The following is an 18,515-nucleotide window of genomic DNA, read 5'->3' as shown; positions in this document are numbered from 1 at the left end:
AAACACAGGGGCTGCCCTTGAAAAGACAGCTTGGAGAATCTAAACAACAGCCAGGGACGTCCTCTGTGGGGTTCTCACATTGTAAACTCAGTTCTTTTGTCTACACAAGCACTGGGATGGGAGTGGGCAGAATAATGTGCACCAACCCAGGCTGACCTGATCCCTGGAAGACATGACTAGGTGACCTCGTGTGGTCCAAAGGATGGAATTAAGGATCTTGAGATAGAATGGTTGTCCTGGACTCTTCAAGTTAAGTCCAGGGTCATCACAAGGCCTCATGGGAAAGCAGAGGGACCAGAATCAGAGCAGAGGCAGAGGTCAGCGCTACCCTCCCCTCAGGTCAGGGCCAAGCAGACTTTCCCAGAGGCCACAAGCCATGGGCCACCTGACTGCCCTTGGCCACATCAACCGACGGAAAACCAAGCTTACTCTGTGGACAGAAAACCTCTGACAAAGGTGAAAACAGCAGAAAAACACAAAACTGCCAAAAGAGAAAATGTGTAAAAGTTTTGTATTTTTGTAGTTTTTTTAAAAGATGTGAAATAATACCAGTATAAAAAAATATTACATATCAAACAATATAGTGTTTGTATAAATCTCAGTAAAAAAGCATAATTTATCATTTAAAATAATTCATAAAATACATCTCGCTGAGAGCAAATCCTAACGTCATAGACGGTGACGACTCCCGTGTGCCACAGAGAGAAACCGGCCTGGGCCCACTGGGGCACTCACATCTCCCATGGGACTGCTATGCAGTCGGTCCTGGCAGCAGCCTGACGGGACAGGGCAGGACCATCATACACGGTCGGGACGTGGGGACCCCCCAGTCCTTGGCTGAGTTCACGGAGCAGAGTCCTGGGACAGGAGCAGGCTGTCCGTGTCCCCTGGGAGCGACAGGACAGCCCCCTCCTCTACTGGTAGATGACCTTCACGCAAAAGGTCTCCTCGTTTTTGTCTTCGTGGTCGTTGATGTAAATCAGGATCTCTTCCTCCCCGGCTCTCTGACGGGACACAAACCGCAGGCCGATGGTATAGGTCTCACCTCCCCCGACCTGGAAAGAAATGTTGCCATACTCATGCCCACCCCGCCGGTTCCACAGGCAAACACACACACACACCCCAGGCTAGCAGCTTCCACAGAGGCAAACACACACACACACACACACACACACACACACATACACACCATACTCGTGCCCCACCGCCCCCTCCGCCGGCTCCTCTCTCTTCCAGCAGCTTTCACACAGGCAAACACACACACACGTGCGCGCGTGCACGCACACACACACATACACACACATACCCCACCCCACCCCCAGGCTGGCAGGCTTCAGAAAACACAGGAACATTCAGAACCCAATCTCCCATGTTACTGTCAAGCCCTCTCCCCGACAGCCGCTCTTCCCAAGTCCCTGGGAGACACATCACTAAGCCCCCTCCCCTGACTGACAGACTGATCCACTCTGAGTCGCTGCTCACTTTCCCTAAAATAGCCACGGTGGATCAAGGCCTCACTTGCCAGAGAATCTGGATGAAACTGCTGTGAAACTGCCGGGGAGGTGGGGGCCTAGGTGTGGGGTCAGAGGCCCAGGCAGAGTTCAGCGGAGGTGCCCCTGGGGACTGCAGGCGTCTCACTGGAGCACAGACTGCTTTCCCCAGGACTTCCTGGAGCCCCCCACCCTGCAGGGTCCCACCCCTGAGCAGTCCGCACCTGGAAGGCGTCCTCCTTGAACTGCAGCAGGTGGGGGTGGTCGCTGTGCAGGCGGTAGGCCCTCCGCGAGGGGTAGGGATTGGTGTAGGTGATGCGCTTATTGGCGCCCCTCCCGCTCCCCGCGGGCAGCTTTATCTCGAAGGCCTGCAGGGAGGGCAGGAGTTGGCCCCTGGCTGCTTCTCCAGTGACTTCCCAAGCCTGCCCTGCGCTCGGGGCCCTAGACGCTGGATGGCTCCATAAATACAGCAGACAAGCCTCCCGAGGTCCTGGCCGAGGAGGCTCACTGTTCAGAAGCCAACAACCCCCAGACCCCCAGCCACTGGGCAGGCCAGGTCAGGGGACGAGGGGACAATCAGGGGACACCCCACCCCAGCCACGTGGCCCCACATCCCACATCAGACCTTGGAGATGAGAGGTGGCCGGCAGGAGAGACACAGGAGCCACGAGGCCACCAGCTGGTGGGCGTCCACGTCAACCAGGTGGAGGTGCGCGAAGCGGCTGCCCGGCCTGCAGGGCCTGACGCTCACATGCAAGTCCTGCACCCCGTGAGGAGGCAGCACGAACACACCTCTGGGGTCCGTCTTCCAGGGGACAGGGGAGCAGGGGGTCAGGAGGTGAGGGCTTCATCCCAGGGAGCACAACGGTTCAGGGGTGACCACCTGTGCTGGGCGGGAAGCCCTCCAGTCTGCATGAAGTCAACTGTGCCACTGGCACCAGTACCAGCAGGGCACAGTCCATGTCCCCATCTTTGGGGTTGAATCCCCTCCCCTACAGCAGGAACCCCTAAGTGCTGGAGCGGCCTCGGCAGAGAAAAGCTGAACCAGCCCAGTCTCGGGCGAGGCATCCGCATCATCCCATCACCGAGATGCACAATTGCGGCCACACTGACTCCAGAGTCACAGTTAATTCTTTCTGTGATATACAATATATACTCCCATAAATATGGTAATATATACTCCCAGCAATTCTACAAGTTGGCCCTGGGGCGTCTGTAAATAAGTCAGTCATCCCACGAAGGCACATCTGACAAAGGCGATGTGAACTAAGGCTCCATTGACCTTCAGGAATCCCTGAGCCACAGCGCCATTCCCATCCCCTCCCCAGGTGGGCAAGGAAGGGAGGGCCCAGGGGACCTCCTCGAAACCCAACAGCCCCCACCCAAAGGCCATACCGTCAGCTCCTGGGGGTGTGAGCTGAAAGCCTGCACTCTCCTAACTGTCTGCGTCCCCCGGAGGACGAGAGCCAGGCGGGTCCTCTGGCCAGTGATACAGGAGACGTCCACTCGCTGCAGCGAGTGCAGGTGGACCTGCCAGGTCTGGACAGGTGTTGCTAACCAGCGGTCTCTGTGGGCAGAAGCCATTCACGGTCAGTGAGGACAGTACACTGACTGTGGGAGGGGAGCCCCAGGAGGCTGAGAAGGCGGCCAAGAGGGCAGGTGCGGCCCAGGTGCTGTCACCCCCATGGCCCCCTTTCCTCCGAGGCTGAGGCTCTCAGGCAGGGCTGTGGCCTCTATGTGGCCTTGACCCTGAACAGAGACCCCAAATGTGTGGCAACGTGGGCTTCAGCACACTTGTACCTGGGTCAGCAGAACCCCAAACCAGGCCTAGAGCAAACCCCACGGACAGCACGGCATGGACAAGGATGTGGGCTCGGAGGTCACATGGGCCTGAGCCCCGGCTCTGCACCAGTTGTCTGGTGCCAGGGACCCTGACCCTTGGTGGTAAATGGGCCTCAGGGACGCCTGCCCACAAGCCATCATGAGGACCACACTCTAGCCACCACATGGCACCTGCAAGCCAGGCGCTGACCCTCAGCTGGGGTGGGCCCTCAGTGCAAGAGACACTCTCCAACCCTCCCCATTCCCAGACAGGCTGAGGCAAACCCTCCAGCTTGCCTGTACTGGTTTTAAAGGCTCTCAAGGCCTGGGAGATATGATTCACAGGGAGAGGGAAAGGGACTGAGGTCATTTCACTGGGTCCTTGGGCATCACAGGAAATGACACCACCTTCCATCTCCCTGGGGGGCGGGATAGGCAGGACCACAGCCTGCATCCCTGAGACTTGGGAGGGGTCATGGGGACAAGGCTGTCTGGCCATCCTGGCACGTGCTGCGGCAGAAGTGGCCTCCTGCCTGGGTCTGAAGCGTCCCACCAGCTGGTAATGCCAGCTGAGCAGAAGCTCCTTGCAAGACCTCAGCCAGTCTCAGCTCACGTGGCCAAACACCAGCCCGCCTCCTCACCACAAGTGTAGAAGCCACAGGGCTGGCACTTCCAGGGCCACCAGCAGTCCCCAGCTGCCTCCTCACCACAAGTGTAGAAGCCACAGGGCTGGCACTTCCAGGGCCACCAGCGGTCCCCAGCCTGCCTCCTCACCAACCCCCACCCTCCACACCACCAGGGCCCACACGCTCACACGTAGATGGTGACAAAGAAGTCCCTGACCTCTGGGCTAGGGCCACTGGCCACCTTCAGGAACACGTCACGGGGCTCCCCGGGGCCCTGTCGACAGAGGGGCGCATCACAGCAACACTGGGCTCCAACCCCAGCTCCCCAAGTCCCCAGGAAGCAAATGCAGGTGTGAACCGGGCCCCCTCCCCCAACAGGTTTTTAATTTTCTGTACTTGTCAGAATTCATTATTTTTGTCACTGCAAAAGAGAAAAATCCTTAACTTCTTGATTTCATATTGAGTTTAATAATTATATTCTGCAGGAGATTTTATCCCATTTCCTAACCAGTCATAACATAATTATGGCCGTTATCCTTGCACAATGGCAATTAATAAGTGCCTTAATTACCACTCACTTTATTCTGTTTGCCTCACGCATTTTTTTTTAATTTAAATTCAGATAATCAAGGAACTGATCTGCTAGCAGGAAAAATGAAAACTCATTCATAAAACTCTCATGAGGATGTCAAAATAGCCCTTTAGCAGCTTAGAAACAAGCCACTTCAGTGAAAACCTAAAATGAAGAGGCTGCAGGATACTTGGGATGCAAACGGTAGGCAGGGCCTGGAGAGGGCAGGGCCACAGAACTTACCACACTCTGTGTCTCACAAATGATGTTCGGGTCACTACATCGAACATGGAAAGGGGGGTCCTCACTGGAAGTCCCTACAGGGGCACCTGGAGGGGGGAATATGAAAGCAAATGTCTTTTCCCAAAAGCCAAGACCCCCATAGGTGCTTAACGAAACACACTAGGGGACACAGCTGTCTGTGTGAACACCAGCGCTTCTTTCTCACCCAAGGGAGTAACCAAAGGAAGTTGGGGGGTACCATGGAGCCAGGAGCCAAATACAAAGGCTCAGATCTGTTCTGAAGGCACCAGGGAGAAGTGAATCAGCAGGTGAATCCCCAGGCCCAACACGGAGGGCAGCACAGAGCCCGACACCCGAGGCCGGAGACCTTCCCCGGGCTGTGGATTTCAGGATGGAATCCGAGGGCCACGGGCGCCCTGCCACTGAAGAGGGACGAGAGAAGGTCACCGTGTCAAACGCCCAGGCAGGAGGCGGTGCTGGGTTGTTTAAGAGCATCCCGGGTTGATGGAAGAATACTTGTCACCCTCGGGAGAAGCCTTTTCCACCTGCTGAATCTGTGGGGAGAGCGGGACCTTGCCTGGAAGCGTGTGCCAGGGTGGCAGGCGGATGGCTTTCTTCAGGAAGGTGAGCTCCGGGTGGTGGAAGCGGAAGACCTGGTCCACCACGTGAGGCTGCAGCTCCACCGTCAGGCAGAGCACGGCCAGGGGCTTGCCGCTGCCCGCGCGGAACAGGACCTGCCGGAGAGCGGAGGGCGGGCAGTGCAGGGTCAGGACCTGCACACGGGGTCTCAGGCAGCTGCGTGCACGGCACCTCTCTGGACAGACAGGGTGGGGGTCCCCATAGGGTCTGCTCACCCTCAGGAGGTGGGAAGGGCAGGCAGAGTCAGACACACAGGGTCTGCAGTCGTGGGTGCCCACCCAAGGGGACCAGCCCAGCACAGGCTCCACACACGAGGACCACATGCGGCTGCCGCTCCTGCCACTTCCTGGAGGGAAGGGAAGTGCTCAGAAGGCCAGTGAGAAAGGTCTGCAGCCCTGAGTCCCCCTCCGACGCTCCCGCTGCCTGCATGTGCTGGGAAGTCATTCTAGAAGATCTAGACACTAACCCCACCAGGCCCTCATAGGCGGGAAGCACAGCACATCCCCCAGAGGGTAAAAGGGGGCTGTGCCTAAACCCAAATGGCTACAAACTTTCTTTTGTAAAAAAAAATCATTATTCACTGAAAAAAAAAAAAAAACGTATCCAAGAGAGGTTCTAACTGGGGAGATGATGGAGCCAGTGTCTTTATTCCAGGACTCAGCCAGCCCAGCAAGCTCTCGGGAGCCAGGATGGAGAGCAGCACACGGTCAACCCCGCAGCTGGACAACCTTCCCACATCGGCACAAAGCTCAGGCCCCCCAGACAGACCTTCCACATGGAAAGGTCGCTCCTCCACTTTGTGGGTTTTACTATGAAGGCTTAGATGTGTAACTGGACACATGATAACTGGACAGCTGCCCATGAGGCCATGTGAGTGTGAGACAGGCACAAGGTGCACACTGCCCACCCTCTGGACCCCAGCACACGGCCGCCCTCTCCAGGGAGCCCTTCCTGAACGCGCGGTCACTATCCCTTGTGTGTCTTCACCCTTCCCTCCGGGTCTTTAAGTGACTCCATGTTGGCTCCACCTTTTCGGAGGGTCACCTGAAAGCCACTGCCCCATGCATCTGTCCCCAAGTCTGTTTCCATGCTTTGTATGTGCTAACCCGGCTTCATGATCCACTGGGAGGGGAGCCCCACCACTGCACCCACATTCCTGGCAGCTGTGCACTGACACTCCTGCTGGAAATTCACTGCTATTCTGGGACTTTTAGCTCTACAATGACCGACTGTTTTTTAGCCCGAGGATCTGTTCAGAGGGATCAGGAGCAAGGGCACCCCAGTCATAATGAGCACACCCAGCACCAGACCTTAGTTTCTAAACACCGTTCTCCACTAACAGGAACCTTAGATAACTGGCTGATCCAGACACAGAGCAGAAAGTCTAAGATGATTCAAGACGGAACATCTCATGTGCCGGGCACTAAGGAAGAGATCCAATGATGGCAGGGACCTGTCAAAAGGACACAGGGGCCAGCTCAAAGCAGAAGCCCCTGGTGGATGAGCAGTAAAACAGAGAAAGACAGTGACAAATGACCACCTGCTGAACGAAAAAAGAATTCACGCTCCAGAATGGTGCCGAATAAACTACAGGAATGAATGGAGGGAGGCAAAGTCCTGCCTGGTCACTTAGAACGTAGAAGGGATGATCGAATCTGAAAGTCACCGACAGCCAACCATCACGCAAGAGTCATCAGGGGAGAATTATTTTAAAAAGAATGTCTGTATGTGTAAAACTGAGTCACTCTGCTGTACAGCAGAGATTGGCACAACACTGTAAGTTGACTATACTTCAATTAAAAAAAAAGAATCATCAGTGGATATGAAAACTAGCAGCAGAAGTTGCATGAGGAACAAGATATTGACATAGTCTGAGTATCTCCTGACAAAACTCAAATATTGACATAATCTGAGTATCTCCTGACAAAACACTATAGTTCTACTTATCATCTATAAAATACTTGTGAATTAATTTTACATTGAAGGAGCCTGGCAGACACCATCTTAACCAAGTAAGACATTAAATTAACATCACTGGAAATAGAACAAATCGACATTGTGTCCCTCCCGATCAGAGGCTCTGAGAAGAACACAGCAGACCATCTGTGCTCGTCCAGCCCTGGAGGCACAGCCTGAACCCACTGACTCGCGAACACCAGACAAACCAGACTGAGGGGCAGGTGGAAGAACTGGCCTTTGTGCATCCAAAGTACTGAGGCTGTGGAAGGTGAGAAAAACTGGGTGGGACCACCTGACGCACCGTGGGACCCCAGGCGGGTGAGGGGTCCAGGGTTGGGATATTTGGAAAATGCAATCCAGGCCTATGATGAAATTGTATCAGTGTCAATTTTCTGATTTTCCAAGGCTGAGCACTGAAGAACTGATGCTTTTGAGTTGTGGTGTGGAGAAGACTCTTGAGAATTCCTTGGACAACAAGGAGATCAAACCAGTCAATCCAAAGGAAATCAACCCTGAATATTCACTGGAAGGACTGACACTGAAGCTAAAGCTCCAGTATTTTGGCCACCTGATGCAAAAAGCCAACTCACTGGAAAAGACTGTGATACTGGGAAAGACTGAAGGCAAAAGGAGAAGGCGGCAGCAGAGGATAAGATGATTAGACAGCATCACCCACTCAATGGACATGAGTTTGAGCAAACTCCAGGAGACAGTGAAGGACAAGGGAGCCTAGCTTGCTGCAGTCCATGGGGTTGCAAAGTGTTGGACAGGGCTTGGCGACTGGACAACTGTGGTTGTGGAGTAGAGTATCCTTATTTTCAGGACATACAAATTCTAAGTTTCAAGGAGCAACTGGGCATTTTGCACATAACTTATTCTCAAAGTGCTCAGGAAAAAAAAATATATGGATAAATATAGACACAAAATGATAAGGCGAAGGTAAAATGTCAACAACTAGGAATCTGAGTAAATAAGACATGGCAATTCTTTGCACTATTCTTATAACTCCAAGTTTGAGATTATTTCAAAATAAAAAAAGGCATCCAGTATCACCTGTCACTTCCAAGTCGGTTCCCTCTGTTTTAGCTTCTTCTGTTTGCTGGTCTCTTCAGTGTCTGATTTCCGCCCTGACACAAAGAGGGCGGTGGTGGACACTTTTTTTTTTTATTTTTTAGGCTCACTTGTTCAGTCGCTGTGAGCTGGTGCACTGGGATGACCCAGAGGGATGGTACGGGGAGGGAGGAGGGAGGAGGGTTCAGGATAATGAACACATGTATACCTGTGGCGGATTCATGTTGATATATGGCAACACCAATACAATATTGTAAAGTTAAAAAAAAAAAAGGTATTTCTGTTTTCAAAAAAATAAATAAATAAAGGCACAACAATAAATAATTTTTTTTAAAAAGGCACAGGAGCTATAAGATATATTTCAGGGTAACCAAACTGCTGATGGGAGAAGTTCTTATTTATAGAAGAATCATGAGCAGTAAGTACAGGAACAATGAGAGAAATGGAGTTTCACCATTTTCCACCCTGATGGAATAACGGGTGTGGACAGTGGGCTTTTAGTGGACACATTAGCCACCAGGAACAGCCAGCTGCCTCAGCCTCTGCACGTGAGGCTACAATCAGCCCAGTGAGGCTGGCCCAGGGTGGCCGGCCCACCCCCAGTGACTCCAGGGACAGAGTGCCGAGGACAGTGAACCCCAGCTTCCACAGACCATCCCCAAAAAGATGAGCAAGCACGGACTGGACATTGGGCCATCCCGAGGACCTGCTGCTAATCTGGGGGCAGTGATGATGGCACAAAGCCAGCTTAAAAAATTAGTCCTTATCAGTTTAGAGATACATACGGAAGTAATTATGAGTAAACTCATAAGGTGTCTGGGATTTGTTTTAAAACTCCAAATTCACGTAAGGAAAAATTAGCCTCTCAGATTTATTTCTAGCCCTAACTAAGAAGTTGACACATTCCTTGTTGTTGTTGTTGTTGTTAAGTCGCTTCAGTCATGTCCGACTCTGTGTAACCCCATAGACGGCTGCCCACCAGGCTCCCCCATCCCTGGGACTCCCCAGGCAAGAACACTGGAGTGGGTTGCCATTTCCTTCTCCGATGCATGAAAGTGAAAAGTGAAAGTGAAGTCGCTCAGTCGTGTCCGACTCTTTGCAACCCCATGGACTGCAGCCCACCAGGCTCCTCCATCCATGGGATTTTCCAGGCAAGAGTACTGGAGTGGGGTGCCATCGCCTTCTCCAACACATTCCTTAGACAAAGGCAAAGCTGTGGCTCCATGTTTAAATAAAATACAGCAAATTTTCCTGGGTCACAGGTCATGGGCACAGGACTGCCCCCTGACAGGGAGACTCAGGGACACAAGGCAGCCAGGTTCTCAGTCTTGGAAATCTGTTCTCGGGGCAAGTGGCAGGGCAAAAGTGTTCTTGTTTTTCCTTTCATTTACTTTCAAAAGGCATTTGTTTTTGGAAAGCCACTCAGTCATGTTCGACTCTTTGTGACCCCATGGAATTCTCCAGGCCAGAATACTGGAAAGGGTAGTCTTTCCCTTCTCCAGGGGATCCCCTCAACCCAGGTCTCCCACATTGCAGGTGGATGTTTTACCAGCTGAGCCACAGGGGAAGCCCAAGAATACTGGAGTGGGTAGCCTGTCCCTTCTCCGGGGGATCTTCCCGACCCAGGAATCAAATTGGGCTGTCCTGCATTGCAGGTGGATTCTTTATTAACTGAGCTATCAGGGAAGCCCTTCAAAAGGGCCTGGAGAAATCCATGGACTGTACAGTCCATGGGGTTGCAAAGAGTCGTACACAACTGAGTGACTTTCAAATGGCATTAGTCTACCAAAAAAAGAAAACAAAAACAAATTTCTATAAAACAACAGTTTCCCAGATACCCAATAAGGACATATTGTATAGCACAGGGAACTCAATACTCTATAATGACCTATATGGGAAAAGAATCTGAAAAGACTGGATATATGTAGATGTCTAACTGATCACTTTGCTGTCCATCTGAAACTAACACAACATTGTAAATCAACTGTATTCCAATAAAATTAAAAAAGAACACAACAGGGACCCAGGCTCCCCTAAGGACATCCTATATCGGCAGGCAGGTGATTGAGAAGTGCACCCTGCAAAGAGCCGTCCCCAGAGATGGCAACAGGCAAGTCCTACTTCCCAGAAGTAACACACTGACATACACACACGCCACTTTGATTCTACACAACACGGGATGCTCTGTCAGGGTCCGAAGGCCCATCTGACCCTAAGTGTGGGGCTACGCGGTGCCGGCTACAGCGGACACTGTTGGGTTGCATGCTGGCTTCCCACTAAGCAAGTCTCCGGGGAGGTGTTTCCATCCTAGACCCCTGCCCGGAGAACATACCAGCATCCGGTTGAAGCTGCCACTGCCCTGTTAGGACATGTAATGTCCACCTCCATGGGCCCTGCCCCACCCCGACCCTAGACCCCTCCCTCTAGGAGGTGCAGAGAAGGGCACAGGGGCCTGATAAACAAACCACAGAACCCATGACACCCTTCACCCTCCACTCAGAGGACCCCTGGCCGGCACTGCCAGACCTCAGACCATCCAGACGGGAGGCCTACTGTCCTCTGCCCCTTACCTTGGCGTGTTTGGTGGGCATCATGCTGGACTTATAGGGTGATCCGGCATCCATGTCCTTCTCTGATCTCAGCTCAGCAGAGGCCTGCAAGGAACCATGAGCCCCCGGGGTCATGAGACGGAGGCCCAGGGTGACAGGTACTTCTTCCCACCTGCAGGACCTTCTACCTATAGTACCTTCTACCTGTAGGAACGGCTGCCACCCTGAGTCCATGGCCTCAGAGGCCCCTTTACTCTCACAGTGACCCCACCCCTGGCAGCTGCTGTTATTAACCAACCCCCACGCCCCAAAGAGGAAGCGGGGCATGCTGAGAGCTGTAAGGGGGATCAGAGCCTATAACCCAGCTCTGCTCAAAGCCAGAGGCCTGACACCTTCACTACAGTCCAGACAACCTCTTGGCCCAAAAGTGCATCCAGAGAGCCTGCACTGAAAACCGTGAGCCCCTCACGCCGGTCTCAGTGGTGAGCACTCCCTTGCAGAGCCGACCTCACGGGGTCAGGATGGAACACGCCCGCCGTACCCAGCCCATCACAGCATGCACTCTGCTCACACCCTCACAAGAAACCCCCAGGTGTCTGCAGTTCATGTCAGGGAGCAAGCAGCAGTGAGTAGAGAGTAGAAAACCCTAGAAAGTTTCAACCTGTTGGCTCCTCTGAGATTTAAGAAAGGCTCTTCTACCAAATTAATAAAGAGGATAAAGAGGAAGCGGTCCAGCTTTCCTGAGTGCTGAGTGACCTGTCAGGGCTGCTGGATCACAGTGCAGGTGCTGGGCATGGGTGGATGGGGGTGGGCGCAGGTGAGACAATGACAGTCAAGGGCTAACCATCTTTCACCACACGGGACAAGGCCCCCATCTCCCACATGACTTGGCAAGTAGGCTTTCCCAGGTGCCCGGCCAGCCCCTCAGCACAAGAAGACTGGCCTTCCTTACCTGTGCTGAGGCCCAGGGGCCCACAGAGAAAGTCTGGAACTTGAAGGGGATGTGGGCAGTCTCCCGAGGTCGCAGGAAGAGTTGGGGGGCCAGGCTGCCCCGCAGGTGGAACATGTCCTCCTCCAGGGGTGTGTGCAAGTCAGCCATGTCCTTGAAGTACCGCCACTCCTGACCATCCAGGATGAGACTGGAGGGAGGGGAGACGGCGCTGGGCACAATGTCCTTCTGGTCAGTCCCAGAGGTGGGGGATGGGTTAGTAGGGGTAGGTGCCCCTACCCACTCAGACCTGGCGGCCAGGACCCTCAAGGGCAAAACCAGCTCAGCTTTCAGTTGGAGCTGAGGGTAAAGGCTGGGGGTCTCATGGGGTGCCCGCAATCCCACCTGAGCTCGGGGTTGTCTATCTCGATGGTCACCGTGTGCTGCGCGTTGTGGGGGTTCCTCAGGGCGAACTCGAAGAACTCGGCAGCGCCTAGGGTGGCGTGGATGGTGTGCTGCGTGGTGATGGCCGTGCTCAGTGCGCTGGCGATGCTCTCCGCCTTTGTGCGCTCACGGTAGGCGGCAATGACTTGCAGGTCTCGGGCGTGCTGGGCATGGAGGCTCTGCTGGGCCTGCAGACACAGGGGCCGAGGGGGCCATGGTCCTGAGGCTCGACACGGCTCGAGGGCTGTTTTCTGACCACCTCCCCTTCTCCACCCCAAATACCAGACTCCTTTGGTATCAACACCACCCCCTTCTTGGACTCGGGGGTTGGGTGGGACTGGTCGCCTCCAGCCCCAGGGGACAGAGAATGGGGCTGCCTGTCTGCAGCAGCCCTGGTTCCCTCTGCCCGCAGGTGATGTACCCACAGGAGGTGAGGTCTGCCCACACGCCCCCTGAGACCACAACCACCCACCTGGGTGCAATGAGAAACTAAAAGCAGAAGTTGCCAATAAAAGAGGAGAGAATAGCTCCAAAACTAAGACATGTGACCGGCTCCCCGGCCAGGTCTGCAGCAGTGGCAGCAGGAGTCCTGTCAGCAAGCAGAGTCACCAGGAGGGGCTGTGGCCAGGCCTAACTGACCGCCAACTGGGTCAGGGTCCAGACCCAGGCACGCTGCCATGGCGGGTCTTGGCGTGGGTCCTTTGTCCACCTCCTTCTTCAAATGCTTCATATTTCCACAGGCTTGGCCACCCCAGGTGTGTTAGAGGCTGGAGGTGGGCTTATTTTTCTTGGGCGCCTTGTAGTGAAGGGTGAGGCCCATCAGACCTCAAGGCCAGGACCTGGGGAGGCGCCATGTGCTGGGGAGGCCGCAAGGAGCTCCAAACACGGAGGAGCCCCAGATGGCTGAATGCCTTCAGACTCTGACACAGAAGGCAAGGACCAAATTTGACTTCCGACTTAAATTAATTTGGATATTGACTTCCCCACAGCCAACACTCTGGCCTTTCCCCAGAAGGAGAATGAAGCTGAGCCTTGTTTCTCCCGGGGGATTTGAAAAGAGGAGGGCCGTAGTGTTGATACTTGAGACCTCCCTATGTGGGCATTTTACGACCAGAGATTCTCTATGGAATGGAACCGCTGCCAGGCTGGGCTGGACACCACAGCCAGACCTAATTCAGGGTGAGAAACAAACAGAGCTGGGCTTTTCAACCTGGACTTGAAACAGAGGGCTGTTCCGGCCTGTCTCCAAGTGGAGGGGACATAGCCTGTACTGCCCACCAGTTAGAGGCCCCAGGACGAGGGCTCTGGGGGACAGGCCCCGTGAAGATGGGCGCAGGGCTGCCACATCTTCAGACTGACTGCCTAGATGAGCGCAGCGACGGCCACTCCCCAGTTCATCGTAGGCTGGGTGGGTAACGCCACAGACAGAGGCAGTTTGGCCCAGGGCTTAAGGTCCCCGCACTGCTCCAGGCCAGGGGTAAAGGCTAGAAAGGATGGACCCGCCTGAAGGGTCTGGCACCATCTGCAGCTGCCTGGCACCACCCAGACTGTTAACCCAGCTCAGTCTCATACACACACAAGCCAGTCCTCTAGTATCACCTTTATAACTGGTGAAGTGAAAAGTCAAAGTGTTAGTTGCTCAGTTATGTCCAAATTTTTGCGACCCCATGGACTGTAGCCCACCAGGCTCCTCTGTCCATGGAATTCTCCAGGCAAGAATACTGGAGTGGGGTGCCATTTCCTTCTCCAAGGGATATTCCTGACCCAGGGATTGAACCTGGGTCTCCTACACTGCAGGCAGATTCTTTACCATCTGAGTCATCAGGTATGCCGAAAGCCATCAGTAAAACAGAGGTGATGTCTTGGTCTTTTTCTGCCATAGTTCTGTCTTAATTCAGAACCCACGCAGGCAAAGGTGATGACACGTATTGGACCCCTCAGGCTCCCAGAGGCAGCAGTTGGTACTGCGGCCCCAAGACTGGTCCAGGGTCGCGCCACCCACCAGCACAGGGACACTCGTGAACCACGCGCTGGCATTTCTGGAAAGTAAAGCCCTCTCTTCCGTGGCACTTGGCGTGGTCTGACAACACGGAACATGGGACTAGTGCCACCAGTTTTCTAGTGTGAGGGGCAATCCCGAGGCGCCAGAGAGAGGGGGCGGTGCCCGACAGCAGTCACTGGGGCAGCTGCTGACCTGGGCACTGGGCACAGGGCGAGCCGAGTGCCCTCACATGGACGCTGTGGCTGCCCCAGGGCCCACCAGAGGTTCTGACTCTGCACTCCTGGCCCCAGGCCAACCACCTTCCCCCCAGAAGCTGGAGACCCTCAGCCTTGAGTCTGACCATCAGGGAAAGAAAGCTGCACCCCTAGCTGTCTCCTGACTGTCCTCGCATGACCCCCAGCTCCTGGGGTCTATGGAACCACACAGTTCCCTGCGCTACACGTGTGCAGGGTCAGCCAGGACACGGTGCCTGCTGACTCTTCCTGAGGACCCACTGACTTCACAGAACTTCCATCTCTGCTTCAAAGATGGGCATCTTTCCAGAAAGCTCTGGAAGGGAGAGAGACTACTGTATATTTGATAAATCGGGTTACTTTCACCTCAAAACTCCCCAGGGCTATGAACCCAGGAAATCATCACAATTTAGCAGAAAATTTTCTTGTATTTGGAAATCCAATTACTTCCAAATTTACTGATGTATTCAAAACAAGGGTTCTGAGCTGTTGATTTTCTCTATCAAAACATATCAAATAAGAGGAAACCAGCTAAATTAATCACAATAATGATGTTGGTAACAACAGCACTGGCAGTTGTCAGGCAGAGGACCTGCTGTGCATGTGGCCAGCCACCCAGAGGCTGGGACCCCTGGCGTCCCCGGGTAGCAGCTGATCGGCCCTCAGAGGCGGCACAGGAGGCAGCAGACTGAGTGGCCTGTGGCCCAGAAGGAGGCCTGACCCAGCCCTGGGACAGCCTCCCCTCGAGGCATCCTCACAGCCATAGTCTGCTCCATGGCAGCAAGACGCTGCCGCGCTTGGCTCCCATGTCCACTGGCTGTCTGGGCCCCACCCGGCCATGTCACGTCTCACATCCCCTCCTGCTGTGCTCCACGCCCTTCCTCCCCCCACCAACTTAGGGCGGCTCCTTGCCCACCTGTGGGCACCGGGTAAGGGCCAGGCATGGCAACTCTGTTTGTGTCCAACAGGCCATGGGCACAGGCCTGGCTGGAGAAGGTTGCCATCTGTTCAGACACCCACCTGCCTTGATGTAGAGGCCCCTAGGACCTCTGTGGGATCCTCATCCCATGAACTCATAAAGTACAACCATCTTCTGTTTCTTAGCTGCAAAATACTACAGGGTCTTACTTAGATTTTTAGTCCAAAGTGGGAATTCTGATCATCACGGTTGCTCTGACACCTGTGATATAAAGTCCTCATGACTTTGCTCCCCAAACTTGGGGAACCCTCAGAATCCCTCTCAGAGCTGTTTTAAAAGTTTAGGCTCCAAGGACCCTACCCTGCACCAGCAATTTATTGGAATGGAGGCCAGGAATTGGCTTTTATTCAAAGCACTGCGGTAATTCTGGCTTGAAAACCTCCCCTGATGTCTGAGAAGTTGAGTCTCTCATGTTCTGTAACAAGGATGCAGAAGGGACAGGGTGGCTCCTGCAATGTTCTGGTGAACCCACCCACTCCTGCTGGGGGACCCAGGACCCAGCCTCACCAGCGCGCCCAGCCCGCGGCGGCCCGGCTCCAATCCACATTCCCGCAGCCGCACGGCCCTCATGCGCTCCAGCTTGCGCCTGCGGACGGCATCCCCCTCTTGATTGATGCCCTGGGGCCCCCGGGCCCCTGGTCTCGGGGGTGTGAAGAGCAGGGCGGCCAGTTCGCTGTCCACATCAGCCAGCTTCTGAGCTTGGACCACATTTTTCACTGCTGGAAGGTTCAAAGAGAGGCTCAGAGGTTAAAGGGCAGAGTTTACACTCTCTAAACAGCCAGGGCTCCATGCCTACCAGAGCACTTCACCCAGCGAGGGAGCCCAGAAAGCCCCCAGCTTCTCATGAACCCTGGGGTGCTGACACAGGTGGAAATGGTGTATCCTGCCCTGCTCGGCATCCTTCCCTTCTCCAGCCTCTCACATAGAGGGGGTTTGGTCTTGGTCCCAGAACGCAAACGTATGACTCCCCCGCTAGGTCTAGGGAAAAGCTCAGTGTTGCAGAAGCTCATGCCCTCAGGATGCCCCAGGGCCCGAGACACCCTCACCCAGGCCCGCGACCCTGCTCACCCCCAGCCCCTCCAGCGAGCACCCTCAACACCAGCACATGGTCCTGGCAGGTCCTCAAACTCACCTGGGTGGGAGTGTCACAAGCCCTAAGTTCAGATCAGGAATCGGGGGCTCTGATGAGTCCTGTCCCTCAGCCTGAGGCCCCTGGATGGCCAGGGTGGGTGAAGACTGGACCACCCTGGCTTGCATCCCAAGCCCTCTGCTCTGCACCTGCTTCCTCTGACTGGTGGGGCCCCCCAAGCACCGTCTCCCCCGGGGGTTCTATTGGAACCCTGGACCCAAAGGAAAGTGGTGCAGCTGACAAATAGAAGCTGCCGCAGGCAGGCCAGGCCCCGGCAGGCAGGAGCGCGGCACTGCCTTCCTCCCGTCCGTGGTGCTCCTGTGACGCGTGCACGAGCCACATCACAAGCTGACACACAGACTCCTGGGCAATCACGAAACCAGGCACAGGCGAGCAGGTGGGAGGGAGCCCCCGACCTGGAACTGGGTACTTCCTCCAGGCACCCCCAGAACCACAGTATGTAACCCCAAGCCTGAACTCTGCTGGCCAGGCACCCACTCCCCGTCCTCGTGTGTCTCCACCTCCTGCTGCAGTGCTCCACATCCTCCCTCAACAGAGACAAGTGCTATTTCCGGTTCCGGGTGCCATGAGATGGTGCAGACGTCTCACACTGTCACCCCAAAAGAGCACATGTCCTGTATCTGGGGTCCAGCTCCATGGGGATGGGAGCTCCAATCTGGATCGGGCTCAAGCAGCCCAAGGCCCGCAGTCACACAAGGAGGGGCCAGGGTGGAAGACAAGCAAGGCTGGGGGTGATCGACCAGCCAATGTGTTCAGACTGCATCACCCCGACAAATGACTTTCTGGGTTCCAATGAAACCAGAAATGAAATTCCAGTGTGACCATGCAGGACCACACTGCTGAAGTCAGTAAGCGCCTTGTAGAGCTCGGCACAACTTCCTGCTTCCAGAACTTTGCTGGGGGGTGGAGACACGGCTTCTGGTAGAGCATCCCTACCCTCTGGTTTTGATCAAAGTAGGGATCGGAAGACCAATGACCCCAGAGGCTCTCAATCCCTTCAACAAATCCTCACTGTCGTAACTCCCCGCACTGCCCTGAGGAGCCCCTGGCCTGCCAGGCCCTGCCATGGGTTTTACAAACCCACCTTTTTGGCTTCATACTGCTCATGCAAAAAGGCAATATGGTTGTCTGAGGAGGCCTTACAAAGAGCTGAGAAAAAGGCAAAGGAGAAAAGGAAAGATATACCCATCTGAATGCAGAGTTCCAAAGAACAGCAAGGAGAGATAAGAAAGGCTTCCTCAGTGATCAATGCAAAGAACTAGAGGAAAACAGTAGAATGGAAAAGACTAGAGATCTCTTCAAGAAAATTAAAGATACCAAGGGAACATTTCATGCAAAGATGGGCACATAAAGGACAGAAACAGGATGCACCTAACAGAAACTGAAAATATTAAGAAAGGTGGCAAGAATACACAGAAAAACTATACAAAAAAGGTCTTCATGACCCAGATAACCAGGATGGTGTAATCACTCACCTAGAGCCAGACATTCTGGAATGCAAAGTCAAGTGGACCTTAGAAAGCATCACTATGAACAAAGCTAGTGGAGGTGATAGAATTCCAGTTGAGCTATTTCAAATCCTAAAAGATGATGCTGTGAAAGTGATGAACTCAATATGCCAGCAAATTTGGAAAACTCAGCAGTAGCCACAGGACTGGAAAAGGTCAGTTTTCATTCCAATCCCAAAGAAAGGCAATACCAAAGAATGTTCAAACTATGGCACAATTGCACTCATCTCACACGCTAGCAAAGTAATGCTCAAAATTCTCCAAGCGAGGCTTCAACAGTTCATGAACTGTGAACTTCCAGA

The 18,515-nt window shown here is 54.1% G+C and overlaps 1 protein-coding gene across 9 annotated transcripts in view; it reads right to left on the bottom strand.

Annotated features, from left to right (window-relative positions):
* Positions 1–494: 494 nt before the first annotated feature.
* The window catches only part of NPHP4 (nephrocystin 4), a 138,339-nt gene continuing 120,318 nt past the window's right edge, over positions 495–18,515 (bottom strand). For 6 of the 9 annotated variants that reach the window (XM_070768308.1, XM_070768311.1, XM_070768313.1 and 3 more), the window contains 11 exons: positions 16,063–16,274; positions 12,303–12,529; positions 11,922–12,108; positions 10,991–11,074; positions 5,329–5,485; positions 4,752–4,837; positions 4,126–4,211; positions 2,886–3,057; positions 2,116–2,295; positions 1,715–1,858; positions 495–1,055 (listed from right to left, as the gene is read on the bottom strand). In XM_070768308.1, coding sequence (XP_070624409.1) covers positions 915–1,055; positions 1,715–1,858; positions 2,116–2,295; positions 2,886–3,057; positions 4,126–4,211; positions 4,752–4,837; positions 5,329–5,485; positions 10,991–11,074; positions 11,922–12,108; positions 12,303–12,529; positions 16,063–16,274 — 1,676 coding nt within the window. In that variant the 3' untranslated portion in view covers positions 495–914. Of the gene's footprint in view, positions 1,056–1,714; positions 1,859–2,115; positions 2,374–2,885; positions 3,058–4,125; positions 4,212–4,751; positions 4,838–5,328; positions 5,486–5,605; positions 5,737–10,990; positions 11,075–11,921; positions 12,109–12,302; positions 12,530–16,062; positions 16,275–18,515 lie in introns of those variants that run through there. The other 3 variants (XM_070768312.1, XM_070768314.1, XM_070768315.1) reach the window with 3 other exon arrangements.

This window comes from Bos indicus, chromosome 16 (assembly GCF_029378745.1).
Source record: "Bos indicus isolate NIAB-ARS_2022 breed Sahiwal x Tharparkar chromosome 16, NIAB-ARS_B.indTharparkar_mat_pri_1.0, whole genome shotgun sequence".
NCBI classification, from domain to species: domain Eukaryota; kingdom Metazoa; phylum Chordata; class Mammalia; order Artiodactyla; family Bovidae; genus Bos; species Bos indicus.
The sequence above is the reverse complement of the archived record's forward strand: the minus strand, read 5'-3'. Positions and strand labels throughout refer to the sequence as shown.